The 13,496-nt window shown below is 40.3% G+C and overlaps 1 protein-coding gene across 1 annotated transcript in view; it reads right to left on the bottom strand.

Annotated features, from left to right (window-relative positions):
* Positions 1-13,496, bottom strand: part of ATP8A2 (ATPase phospholipid transporting 8A2) — a 349,297-nt gene that overhangs the window by 246,446 nt on the left and 89,355 nt on the right. Inside the window, exons 20-23 of the mRNA XM_072850471.1 lie at positions 12,142-12,211; positions 10,305-10,389; positions 8,215-8,354; positions 4,846-4,984 (exon numbers count right to left, since the gene is read on the bottom strand). Coding sequence (XP_072706572.1) covers positions 4,846-4,984; positions 8,215-8,354; positions 10,305-10,389; positions 12,142-12,211 — 434 coding nt within the window. The remainder of the gene's footprint in view (positions 1-4,845; positions 4,985-8,214; positions 8,355-10,304; positions 10,390-12,141; positions 12,212-13,496) is intronic.

Genomic DNA, 13,496 nt, shown 5'->3' with positions numbered 1-13,496 from the left:
ATATTTTTAAAGTTTTATAATAGTTATTACTGGCAGTACTAACATGGCAAGCAAAAATACATTAAGATCAGGGCATATTTTTGTCAATGCCTCTGAGTAGAATAAGATCAACTGCTGGTTCAAAACCAGGTATAAAATATCAATCCAGACCTGTGAGTTGATAACTAGCTCTTTAATTTAAAAGTCTGACTAAAAGTCCATGAAGCAGATGAATCAGGTACTTCTGGGACTTGTTTCCCTTCAAGTGTCCTGGGAGAAAGATTGCTTGAACCAGAGTTCAAGATCATAGCCCACAGGCACATTCGTACTGCAGGCATACAGAATCTAGCATCTGAGGCAAGAATGATTATGCTCTGTGTTTAGAGAGGGCACGCATGCCCTGCTCAAACATCACATAGGGATACAGGCAAGCAGGCTGGCATTGCTTTCATTCCCTCAACTGAAAAATTACAGCTTGCCATAACAGAAGTATTCTTACCTCTAAATTGGAGAGATACGGGTTTGATGGATGGACTATTAGATGGCTAAGAAACTGGCTGGATGGCTGCATTCAAAGAGTTACAGTTAATGGCTCAATGTCCAAGTGGAAACCATTAATGAGTAGTGTCCCTCAGGGGTCAGTCCGGCGACCAATACCATTTAGTATCTTCATCAATGGCAGACAGTGGGATTGAGTGCACTCTCAGCAAGTTCGCAGGCAACATGAAGCTGAACGGTGCAGCTGATGTGCTAGAGGGAAGGCATGCCATCCAGAGGGACCTTGACAGGCTTGAGGAGTAGGCCTGTGAGAACATCATGAAGTTCAACACAGCCAAGTGCAAGGTCCTGCATCTGCGTTGCAGCAATCCCAAATACCAATCGGTACAGACAGGGGGATGAATGGATTGAGAGCAGCCCTACTGAGAAGTATCTGGGCACACTGGTGGATGAAAAATGGGACCCGAGACCCCACCTGGAGCACTGCATCCAGCTCTGGGGCCCCCAGCACAAGATAGACATGGACCTGTTAGAGTAGGTCCAGAGGAGAGCCACAAAAGCAATCAGAGGGCTGGAACATCTCTCCTATGAAAAAAAGGCTGAGATAGTTGGTGTTGTTCAGCCTGGAAAAGAAAAGGCTCCAGGGAGACCTTTCAATATATAAAAGGGGCTTAAAAGAAAGACTAAGACTTTTTACCAAGGCCTGTAATAGCAGGACAAGGGGTAATGATTTTAAAATGAAAAAGGGTAGGTTTACACTGGACATAAGGAAGACTTTTTTTCATTATGAGGGTGGTGAGACTGGAGCAGGATGCCCAGAAAAGTTGTAGATGCCCCCTCACTGCAACTGTTCAAGGTCAGGCTGGATGGAGCTTTGGGCAACCTGCTCTAGTGAAAGATGTCCCTGCCCATGGCAGGGGGGTTGGACTAGATATTCAAAGGTCCCTTCCAAGCCCAACCATTCTATGATTGTAAGGCCATGCTCACAGCTATGAATGCATACTGTAAGAGTACTTCGCTCAACTGTCAGGATTGATTCCTTGTTCAAGGGAGAGATGCAGTTCAGTAAACACTACACTCCCATTCCCAGAAAACAATCTGTTACTAAGGAAGTTATCGGCTGGAAATACATAAGTTCTGATTTTCTGGGAGCCTGGATGAGCACCAGGATGGTGGTAAGTAGAAATCTGCCATGGGGTTTTTTTGCCTCACTGAAAGGAAGATGACCCAGAGTCTGCAGATCATTTTAAGAGAAGGATGAAGCTACAAGAACACTTAAGCCTTCTGGAGTTGTTTACAAACACTGGCTAAGGACAGTTTCAGCTGATAAAAACTGAAGACCATATGTCATGCTCAAAGATGTTTCTTTACCCGGAACTCCTATTTTCTATAGGCAGAGAGTTCAAATGGTTGACCAGTATTAAGCTTATCAGGAACACACTCCTCACCCGCAGCACTATCAGCTGGCACATGACCGAGTGGAAGGCATGCAACCACTCCACAGCAAGGTCAATCATTACTCTTCAGAGAAGTCAAGAATGCAGTCAAGAGACAAAAGAGACACACACAAATTCTGAAGGCCAAAGAATCTAGAAGCAGCTGGAAGAACAAAGTACTCAACTCCTTGGGGCAGATGCTGAGAGCTCAAATATCCTTCAATACACATGCATACCTATACAGCAAGCCAAGAGTCCACAAGCATAACCTCCATGCACAATGAGAAAGTGAAAATACTTTTGACTCCCCAGATAACATATTTACACCTGAAGCATAAAGTGTACATGTGGATTGGGTTTTAAATTGAATGTTTATTAGTTTTAATGGGCTACATACAAAATCTGGAAGGTTGCCACATGTTTGTACTTTCAAGCCAACTTGAACATGAAGCTAATTAAGTTCCAGAGTTTTACTACCAAATTGTACACTAAACAAAGTGATAATTTAGAAGTTGTAAGGGCGATGCTTATTCTTTTCAAGTTGCCATCATAAAAAAAAACAGTTTTAGAGACAAGTTGGAAGTTAGTCTCCTTCACAGCCTTCAGAGTAAGCAATTGCTGTAAAGCTCATGTACTTGTGTTCAGGCTAGCTGTGTCAGGTATTTATGCCAAAATCGGTACCTACTTTTTTTTTTTCCTAATTTGTCAAAAGATGATGCTGCTATCCTCTTAAGTTCACTTCTGCTTTTAAAGAAAGCAAAATCTGCAGATAGTGATTCAAACCAGATAACTAGCATTTAAATCAATCATCTACTTAAGCCATCCACCTTATTTCTACTACAACTGTATCAGTTCAGCAAGTTATTTCATCTCTTGGTACCAACTTCAACATACAAAGATACATGAAACTTGATTCAGTTTTGATAAGTAAACAAAAACTCTAGTCAGTCAAGCAGACTACATTCTGAAATTCCTCTAAAACAACCAAAGCAGAAAAAATTAAAAAGCAGACAAAAAATAGCAAATACCTGAAGTTTTGGTAAAGGTAATGTAAGTTCAGTTACAGTTATTACAGTTACAGCAGTTACAGTTATTACAGCATTACAGTTCTGCCAGGAGGAGCCTGAAATACACCCAGACCCATCTACTTGCAGTTCTATACATAAAAAGCTTCACTGGTCACATTCTTCATATACTTAGAGAATCTTGAAGTCAACTTGAACTTGAGAAGGCTAAAGAAATAGCTCCTTCAACAGAAGGCAACCTATGCTGATAAGGACCCCTTTAACCTATACTTGTACATCTAAACAGACTTGTCTCCAAATCTGAATGGAGTTGTGGATGTCACTTTACACAGGCACACTAGAGACAGTGGGGATAAGCTGAGTGTTCTAGACTTCAGAAAAAAGGTGAACGTGTCACTCAGTTCCGCGAGATATCAGATCACTAGAGTGCCACTCTGCCTTTTCCCATCTCCGGGCAGATTTACCAGCTACATGGAGAAAAAATATCAAAAAGAGCATCATGACACTATATTGCCAAGGATGTTACATTTGAGAGATATGTGATGTCATGGGGCAGGGGTGCTTGTATCAGGATCTGTTCCTTTACTAAGTCTTTACTACTCAGTTACGACCTGGAGAGCCCCTCTCCTAGGAGGCTACTAGTGTTGTGTGAAGGGCTACGGCATGATGGCAGCACAGGTATAGCTCACAAATTGGCATTTCAAGCACAGCAGCATTCTGTGACAGCACAAAGTATTGCTACCCAGGCTGCCCACCTTGAAAGCATCTACAGTGAGAAAAAGGTTGAAGAATTCGAGTTTTGAGTACTTATTAGACCTAACTCATGTGGCATATCCAATGTAAGACTAGCACAATAGCAGAAGTGCTACAGAGCACAACATACAGTTGCTACAGGATTTAAATTACAATGTGCACCTCCAGTTCAGCCCAGCCTTACAGTAAAATCTTTGTATTTCACAAATTACAAGTAGTCAGGTATATAGACTGATTTTATCAGATACATTTATGACCTAAAAGGACATCTAATGTTTAAGGGCTGCTTCTAATAATGAACCTAAACTTACAGTGCTAAAAGCTCTTCAGTTTTATGCTGCAAAAACAGGTAGTCAGATAAACACCTATGTCTTAAGTAGGTTACCATTCTATTACATCAGTACCCAAGCACACCTGTCTGAAATACTTCCAATTTGTACTTTTTGTTCACATCCTTGCAAGATTTTTTTTTTGCATTATGAAGAATGTAGTTTGTAAGCTAAGATGCATCAACAAGTTTGAGACAAGGATATCTGTATTGTGCCTTGATAAAACAACCCACATTAAACTCCATCCATACACTCAATAGCAGCAATACACTTCCACTAACAATCACGACATACTTGACTAACAGATGCACCATAAGGTGACAGCAGGAGCAGTTATTCAAGCATCCACCTACCTTCACAGACAAGCTTTGCAAGAAGTTGTAAGCTATACACTTTCTATTACCGTATTTCCCATCATATCCCAAACTCCACTGAAGTCTAGAAAATGCAGTCAGTAAGAAAAGAAAAAGGCCATAGAATAGTTTGATATAATGCACAGTATAAGTGAAACATTACAGTCTGCGTTCTGATGGAAACGGGAGAGCTCAGAGTTACCTATATTCACTCCATACAAGAATTGCGCTTAACCAAGAGCAGAAGTGTCCCTTTTGCCTTAAAAAACCTGAATATAGCCTGACACTCAGAGCAAAGACTTCACTCCAAACCCTCCCCTTTTCCAAAGTGAAGGCTACCACATGCCTGTCTGCTACCAAGGAACCGTTCTATAAAAAGCAGGCCTGTTTTTGTTTAAAATGCTGCACAGCAGATCTAGTATGTAACCTGCCACATATCAGACAAATTCAGAGTAGCCAGAAAGATGGATACCTATATTGAGAGCTGTTTCCTGTTTGTCTCCCGTCAGAATCCATATCTTAATTTCTGCCTTCATTAGTGTGGCTATTGTTTCTGGAACACCTGCTTGCAGGCGGTCTTCAATGGCTGTAGCTCCAAGAAGCAGTAAATCCTGGAAAAAAAGAATTTGAGGGATTGTTTTCTTAAGATAAACCTCTCTTTGGAACACACTCAAAAAGGACAGCATGTTGCCCCTCATTGCTAATACAGCATTTTGACAAGCAATATACACTATAGTAAGTTTCTAGTGCGGCTATTCTACTTCCTCTGCATACAATTCGTATTTCAAGCGGTACAGAATGGAACCGAGTGTTTCTGATCAGAAAGATGGCAATGTTTCAAGAGCAATTAATTGAAGTTATACAACTCCAGAGCTAGCCTATGGATGAACATATATACTAGAGCATTCGCTAATCACCATAGCAACATGAGTGGTCACAGTTTATGTATTTAAGCTCACAAAACAAGAGTCACCTGGCATCACATCATTTAAACTAATTTCCCTCCCATAAAATGTACATACAGACTGGATACAATCACTCAAAGCAAAAATTATTGCAACTATTTACGGATATAATCACTACATTTATGTAATACAAGTGGTATGAACATTAATCAATCCAAGTATCTCTAGTCTACATACAGATGTCTGCCAGAAAAACACATCTCATACAACAAACTTAATACTACAAGAGTAAGCCATAGTCTTATGCAATTCTAAAGCAATTGCTTGAAGAGATTTGGCCATGTTACAGGAAAAAAAATCAGGTAGGCAAAAATACCTAAGAAATAAACCTTGTCAAAAGGCACAACCTACTTAGCAGATTTTAACTTTATAAGCATTTTAATGATTCCTTAGACATGTAAAGATGTGCAATTTAAAAGATTGATACAAATGAGTTTAGTTACACTGTATCATTTCAGGAATTTCACAGAAAAAGTAACAGCTTCTATTCTTTGCAGTTAATATAATTATTCAAAACAAGTGAAAACAGATAAAGTGAACAGAAGGAGTTAGGAGAGTTGGTGTTGTTCGGTCTGGAGAAGACAAGGCTCCAGGGGGACCTTATTGTTGCCTTCCTATATATAAAGGGGGCTTATAAGAAAGATGGAGAAAGACTGTTTACCAAGGCCTGCAGTGGCATGACAAGGGGCAATGGTTTTAAACTGAAAAAGGGTAGGTTTAGATTGGACATATAGAAGGCATTTTTTACAATGAGGGTGCTGAGACACTGGAACAGGTTGCCCAGAGAAGTTATGGATGCGCCATCATTGGAACTGTTCAAGGCCAGGCTGGATGGGGCTTTGAGCAACCCGATTTAGAGAAAGATGTCCTTGCCCATGGCAGGGAGATTGGACTAGATGATCTTTAAAGTTCCCTTCCAACCCAAACCATTCTATGATTCTATGCAGAGGGCATTCAAGCAGCTCCTGCTTGTATGCATCTATGCATGCATAAAGAACAGAAGGGGAAGTTGTTATTCATACAGGTATGTAGGCTGGCATTAGTTACAAGTCTTGACAAAGCTTGAAGTGTTGTTATGAGATACTCAGCTGGTAAAGGCAGTAGAATCAAATCCCATAAGTCATCTGCTTTAGTACCCTGTAGCCTCCTGATGAAACATTAGCCCTATCGATGCTAAGAACACTTGAAGGTTACAAATGCAATCCAAGTGTGCAACTGTAGATTGCCTTTTATTCCCAAAATCACTTATTAGCAGTTAAACATGACAGCACAGGGATTGGCATGGCTGAGCTACCCGAGCAGGGGAGCTACTATTGCGCCTGCTGAAGCCCTCTCAGACAGTGTACAGGTGGGGAAGGAAGCCAGTTCAAGTTTGCCTCTGCATATGCACCTGTACTATGATCCAGTGACCTCAATGCTCAGACTGACAAAGTAGCTCTCCCACTCTCATCTGAGCCCTTAGATGAAAAATCAGCCTGTTAAAACACGTTATATTTGATGTTACAGCCACAAGCCAGTTTATTATCTAGAAAGAAGTGCCTACAGACCAGAGAATTTAACCTGGGAAATACCAGCTCTAAGAAAAAAAAAAAAATATGTTTCAAGTGCAATTACTTGCTCCTTGGTATGACTAGCAAGCAAACATTAACAGGAAAGGAATACAGTGGATATTTCCTACCAATATGGCACTAAGTCCAAAACTCCAATTCTACAACCCACTCATGGGTCCCCTTTTTTCAAGATACTAAATTTGAAAAGAGGCAGAAGGTAGATGGTGGAAAATGATCTAAGGTTTGAGAACACATTTTGAAGAGAATCAACCCATGTTCATTTTTCACGTCAGTGAAAACAGAAGAGTACGAGAGCACAGTGCAGGGAGCAGAAAGCTGGTAGGAGCTATGCAAACCTACAGAATCAAGGACTAGATAGCCACACTGCTACTGATGGACCAACACAAAAGACGACTTTAGGTGTTAGTTTGAAAAGCAAGACACAATCTTCAGCTATTACTTAAGGAGTTCTTGGAGTTTTTCTGTTACCCTATGAAAGTTAGGTCCCATCCTAGTCTCAACCTCCTTCCCTCTTCTGCCCCAACTAACTTAAATAACCAGCAGTGCTCCAGAACTTAGTTGCATTGTTAATATTAATTTAAAAAGAAACCGAAGTTGAAGGAGTGTTTTAAAGAAGCCACTAAATAAAATGAGAGTGAAATAACTGAAGGGGAAAGAGCATGAATAAACGCAGGTGAGAAGCGGGACTGCCAGCATTTCAGAAAGCCATAAGACCAACAAGTATCAAAGAAACACTGGCCCCTAGTGTCGACGTTTTAACATTCACTCAGTGTGGGATTAGAGAGTTTCAAACTGGTTCTCCGATACCTGCTTTCCCCTTCCAGAATTTTGTGTTCTGCAATTTGCATGGACAGCAGTTTACCTTTTTTCAGTCCACACGACTACAGGCCTTGGTGAGCACTTGGTTTTGTCTACAGTGTCTGCAACAGCTTTCAGATAACCTGAACTGTAAGTGCTGTATGAAAAGGAACAATTTTATCTTCATATACTAGTATATGGGAACATGGTGCAACACAACAATTTTACGCACTGTCTTTATCAAGTTACATCAACCTTATAAGATAGAAAGATAAAAAGAATGTGAGAAAATAGTTTATAAGTAGCAATCACCTTTATAAGTTAGTCTCAGATTTATGAACTAAAACTTGAGAGGTCTATGGACTAAACAGGTTGCCAACTAAAAATACCTTTTCAGTTTCTCATTAATGAAATTAACAGTTTGTTTTACTGTGTAAAGCCCAAATTCCACGGGAAGACACATGTAAGGGTATCTGTATCTGATCATCAAAAAAGTATGCGTCTTACCTTTTCAATGATCTCATAGCATTCCTCTAGCTTCTGAGTTCTGTCTTTCAGAACTGTACTGGTTTCGTTGTAGACATTCAACCACTCTCTGTAGGAGTTTTCTGACAGGTCTGCATATGCAATGCACAAAGTCCTCAGACCTGCAAAACCGAAGACAGCCATTACACACAGTAAAGTTACACTGAGTATCAGCAAATCATTAATGCCCTAATGAATGCTAAATTCTAACCCTCTCACTGGAGTCAGCAAGAGCTTTTAAAGCACACTTAAACTCTGAGTTTCGGAAAATCTCCCTGTACATTTTTAGAGCATTTGGATTTTCACAAATGTAAAACAAGAGTCTGGCTCATTTAGGTTACTAATGTTGGTGCAAATCAAGAAACTGCCTAACAGGCACAAACTTCTCCCCAATTTTCAGTATTGCAATCTAGCCATACTAGAGCAACAAAAGGGTCATCTTTAATCTTTTTAGTTTAAGTATGAAAGCAAGCTTGGCTTTCACGTATTTTTTAAAAAGACCAAATTAAACAAAGAATTGGCTACATATTGTGATTCGAGATATTACTTAGTCAAAAATACTGCACAGCCCATGTTTCCTTTTAGAAAGTCTGTTTTCTCCTTCAGTGTATACACATAACTCACATTAACAGTGGGAGTTAAACATGCACAAAGGAGTAGAGAATAGGGTCCATGAAGTATGAAAGCCATTTTACTAGACCACTGACAAAAATTAACATCCACAAGTAATGATTTTTTTTTTTCCTGGCACAAGTCAAGCAGAAAGGTGTGTGCGCTATAAAATACCAAAGTTAGTTACTGAGAATGTGGGATTCTGGAAAAAGAAAAAAACAAAACCAAAACTTTTTTTTTGCAAAAAGCTGAATAAATAATATTTCCAGATTTAGGAAGAAAACCACTGGTTCATGGTTTTACTATAATGCAAATATTTTCTGCTACTGCAGACGAGGGAACAAAGCCAAGTACTTCCCTGTGAATGCAGGTGTTACACCAGTCATAAAGGCCTTAGAGACCATTTCATATCATCTTTGAAGTCTTGCGTCTTCCAGGCTTCTCAGCATGTTCAGGTTATCATTCTGCTTCATAAAGCCAGGGACTTTGTCATTTGACCTTTACACTGGCAAAAACACCTCTAACTCCAATATAACTGAGGTGTTCTAGGCAACAGAATTTATGCCCTTTCCCTTCATCATGGCCACACAGAACCCCATCTTTTCCTTCCAAATTCCACTTCCCTACTAAAAGCATACAGAAGCAGGGCACAAACTGCCTTACACTTAAAGTTATCCTGGAGTTGTTAATTTGCTGATTACACTCCACTTCTTAGTTTATCTTCATAACCATTTATTTGACACTGTGTCGTGGTTTAGCCCCAGCTGGCAACTAAGCACCACACAGCCGCTCTCTCACTCCCCCCCGGTGGGATGGGGGAGAGAATCGGAAGAGCAAAAGTAAGAAAACTCGTGGGTTGAGACAAGAACAGTTTAATAATTGGAACAAAATAATAATAATAATGATAATAATAATAATAATGAATTATAATGAGAAGGAATACAATGAGAGAGAAAGAGGAACAAAACCCAAGGGAGGGAAAGAAAAGGGAAAGGGAAAAAAAAAATAATAAAATAAAATAAAATTATACAACCGCTCACCACCCGCCGACCGACGCCCAGCCAGTCCCCGAGCGGCGATCGCAACCCCCCGGCCAACTCCCCCAGTTTATATACTGGGCATGACATCATATGGTATGGAATAGCCCTTTGGTCAGTTTGGATCAACTATCCTGGATGTGCCCCCTCCCATTTCTTGGGCGCCTGGCAGAGCATGAGAAGCTGGGGAAAAAAAAAAGGTCCTTGACCAATGTAAATACCGCTTAGCGACAGCCAAAACATCAGCGTGTTATCAATATCATTCTCATACTAAAATCCAAAGCACTGCACTATACCAGCTACTAGGAAGAAAATTAACTCTATCCCAGCCGAAACCAGGACACACTGCAAAGCTTAGATAATGCAGAACATGCTGCAAGTAATTTAATTAATTGAATTCTTATGACATGCTCTTTATCTTACCTTCTGTTGCGAAGTATTCAAGATGGCACAGTGTTTGCTCCATATACTGGGAATCTTTTGAAAGCCTCTCAAAAATCACATTATCCTATTAAAACCAAATTCATTACAACAAAGTAAGTCTACATATGAAGTTCCTATTTGCTTATTTACAAGCTCAAGTGAAATAACCTGAGTGGACTCGCTAATATCAGAACCCAAGACTATATTTATAAGTAATGCATTTGAGTTTTAGACACTCTGGTTTGAGTAAGTAATCTGGATTGTACCTAGTGACAGAGATACTGCATCCACTTTAAATAATGGGGACAGAAGCCCACTCCACCCTCCTCCTCTCCTTCCATAAAGGGGTCCCCATTATTGGGCCATACAGAACACTCCTCTCTGAATTACTAAGTGGATATGTTGATTTTCAGAGAATCTAAGTGTCTAGTCTTATTCAGCACACAGTGTAGTCCCATACAGAAGAGCTTCTTGCAATCCTTCCTAGAAAAGATTCCCATTGATGTTAAAAAATAGAAGGCAGAAACACTGAACAGGTTCTACCACAAAATTCTCTCAGAAATAACCTTCCTCCTGCAGCAACCTTCTTCATCACTAAATCAAAGGGCAACTGAAAAGGTACAGATAACAGCTAAAAATCAAAATGCAGCACCATCACCTAGATATCTAGAGTCTCTGGATTTTATTCTGCAACTACCAGAACAAGTTACTACATACATGTAAAATGGAAAAACCCTGCTTTTGCTCAAATATGTACTCTTAAGCTAAGTAAACAGGCCTACATATATCACTGATTAGAGATAGGCATACAAAACAAGTAATTTATGATGGATGTGACAGGATGGGAGATGACTATCAGAATGTGGAAGAGTTCACACAGAATAGGCAGTTAACTTACAGTTTAGATGAGTGGTGGATGCAGCAGAACATATAAGACAAAACACCAGATTACACTGATGACTACAACCCTTTTGCTCTGTTAAGACATCTGAGTCCGCTCATACTGAAGATGGCATGAAATTTTTTCCTACAAACTCTCCTGTTCTCCGTCCCTTCCAGTGCCACACTCCAAGAAACAGTGTGAACGCAGGCATGGTATGAGCAACAAGCAGGATTGCACAGATCTGCAACTACCAGGCATGCAACTTTGAAATACTGCACAATGACAGTGGGCTTAATTCACTCCCACCACACCAGCATGAAGCCAGCACATCTTTATCAAATCAGGGGAGTTAAACTGAAGGAACAGAGCAGTGCACCCAGACCTATATGTCAGGACAAATTCAAGTAAACCGGATCCCTACGGAAGTCAGAAATAGTCTTCTGTGCTGCAGAAAGCCCCCTGCATAGCCTTCCACTGAAATTAGAACCACTCTCTAGCTGTGGCCAATGCTAGTTTTGCAGCCTTTGTACTTTGCTAAGTTATTGCTCTTGTCAGTGAGGACAGAAGCACAACATGGTGCAAGTCATGATGACAAATAACAGCAGGTGCAGAGACACAAGAGCCAACCACTTGAGAACAGATTTTAGTATTACAAATTTAGACAACAGTTTAGTCTAGTTCCCAAACTGCTGCTGCACAGGTGAAATCCTGCCTTTGCATAAGTCAAGGGTACTGCTCCCATTAGTTTCAGGATTTCAACTGGGTAGTAGAAAGCCTAGCAATCTTCCAGCCTGCAAAGAATCAGAGGAGGAATGACAGATCTCCTAAATCACTTGGCCCTAAACAGAAAGCCAACAGGTATTATGTATGAGACATGAAATGCCAGCATCAGCCACAGCTGTTGAAACAATAAGTGGTAGTGTTAGTTCTCCATTAGGTAGCATAATTACTTACAGCCCCTTTGCAGTAGAGACGTAGCTGTCCTGCTGGAGTTCGAACAATCACTGACATTCTCTTCCTGTTGCTATTGAAAGAAAAATATTTGCTTTCATTGGTCATCGTGATGACAAGTAACTCCTGTTCTAGCCAGTGAATTTTCTCAGACATGCTTAGTGCAACTGAGATCAGGTGAGATGTAACAGTAGTAACTTAAGACCCCACAACCCTTGACAGTAAGGAGAAATGCTAAATTGTCCATTTCCAGCTTCAGCCCTATGGCTCCCATTGGTGAGCGCTCAACCACAACATACTTGCACCCAAATATGAGCAAGAATTTGGAAAAGAGCAAGATGGCACAGAAATCCTCTTGAAAGAAGGGGAGTCACATTTATTTTCAGCTTTTCATTATTCCTCAGGCAAAATTGTTTTGGGGACTCAGGCTAGAAATGGAACTCTTAAGGGTGAATGCATATTTACTATAAGCATAACAAACATTGAAATAACCACCCACTGACAAGGACAGTTATTTAACTTCCTAACTCAAAAGAATGCAGGAATGTCATAGAAAGGAATCATGGTATAGACGAGCTCTTGGCATCCCTATAGGTTCTTTATACTGGGCTAATTAGACCTACATAGTGGGGATTACATAGAATAAAGTCAGACCCTCTGAGCAGGGCTGCATATCAAGACAGTCAAGTTTGGGGTGTATTTTTAAAATAAAGGTGAACAGTAGCATACTATACACAGATGTTTAACAACGCAAGGTAGGCAATTATTTTTTTTTAAAAAAAGAACACTTTTGGCATTTCACTTATCAATCTCTCCTTTAAAAGAGCCACTGGAAAAAAAATGCAGCTTGTAAGAGGCAGAGGCAAGCAAATCAACTCTCATCAAGAGAACCCTAAGAACATGTGGTTTCACATTCAAAAGTAGTTATCTGTAACTATAATCCTTTTCCTTAGCAAAAGAACTCAGAAGCATCCTCCTTCCTCATTCCGTTCTTGCCAATATGTGCAAACAGATCAGAACAGAGCAATCCTCCTCCTCCTCTGAAGTTCCTCTGGGAAATCTAGCCCCTTTTCAGGGTTCAAGAGCCACGTGTAATCAAGTAAGCTCTTGGCATGTATGATCAGACAAAACAATACTGAGACTTTCTAAAGAAAGTCAGGAAGGACAGCAGTTAGCTGTGCCCAGAATTTCTGCAGCAAGCTAATGACATTGGGAAACTTACTTGTGCTTTCTGAAATCTCATTATAGGAACCCCCTTACTGGTCAAGTGGGAAGCTGCTACACAAAGGGAAGAGCTAAGACAGCTCTTTTCTGCTGCATGCAGGCCACAGCGACTCCTGTCTACAGACACCAACGTA

Source organism: Ciconia boyciana, chromosome 1 (assembly GCF_034638445.1).
Source record: "Ciconia boyciana chromosome 1, ASM3463844v1, whole genome shotgun sequence".
NCBI classification, from domain to species: Eukaryota; Metazoa; Chordata; class Aves; order Ciconiiformes; family Ciconiidae; genus Ciconia; species Ciconia boyciana.
Note: the sequence above shows the minus strand (reverse complement) of the source record. Positions and strands in the feature narration are given on the sequence as shown.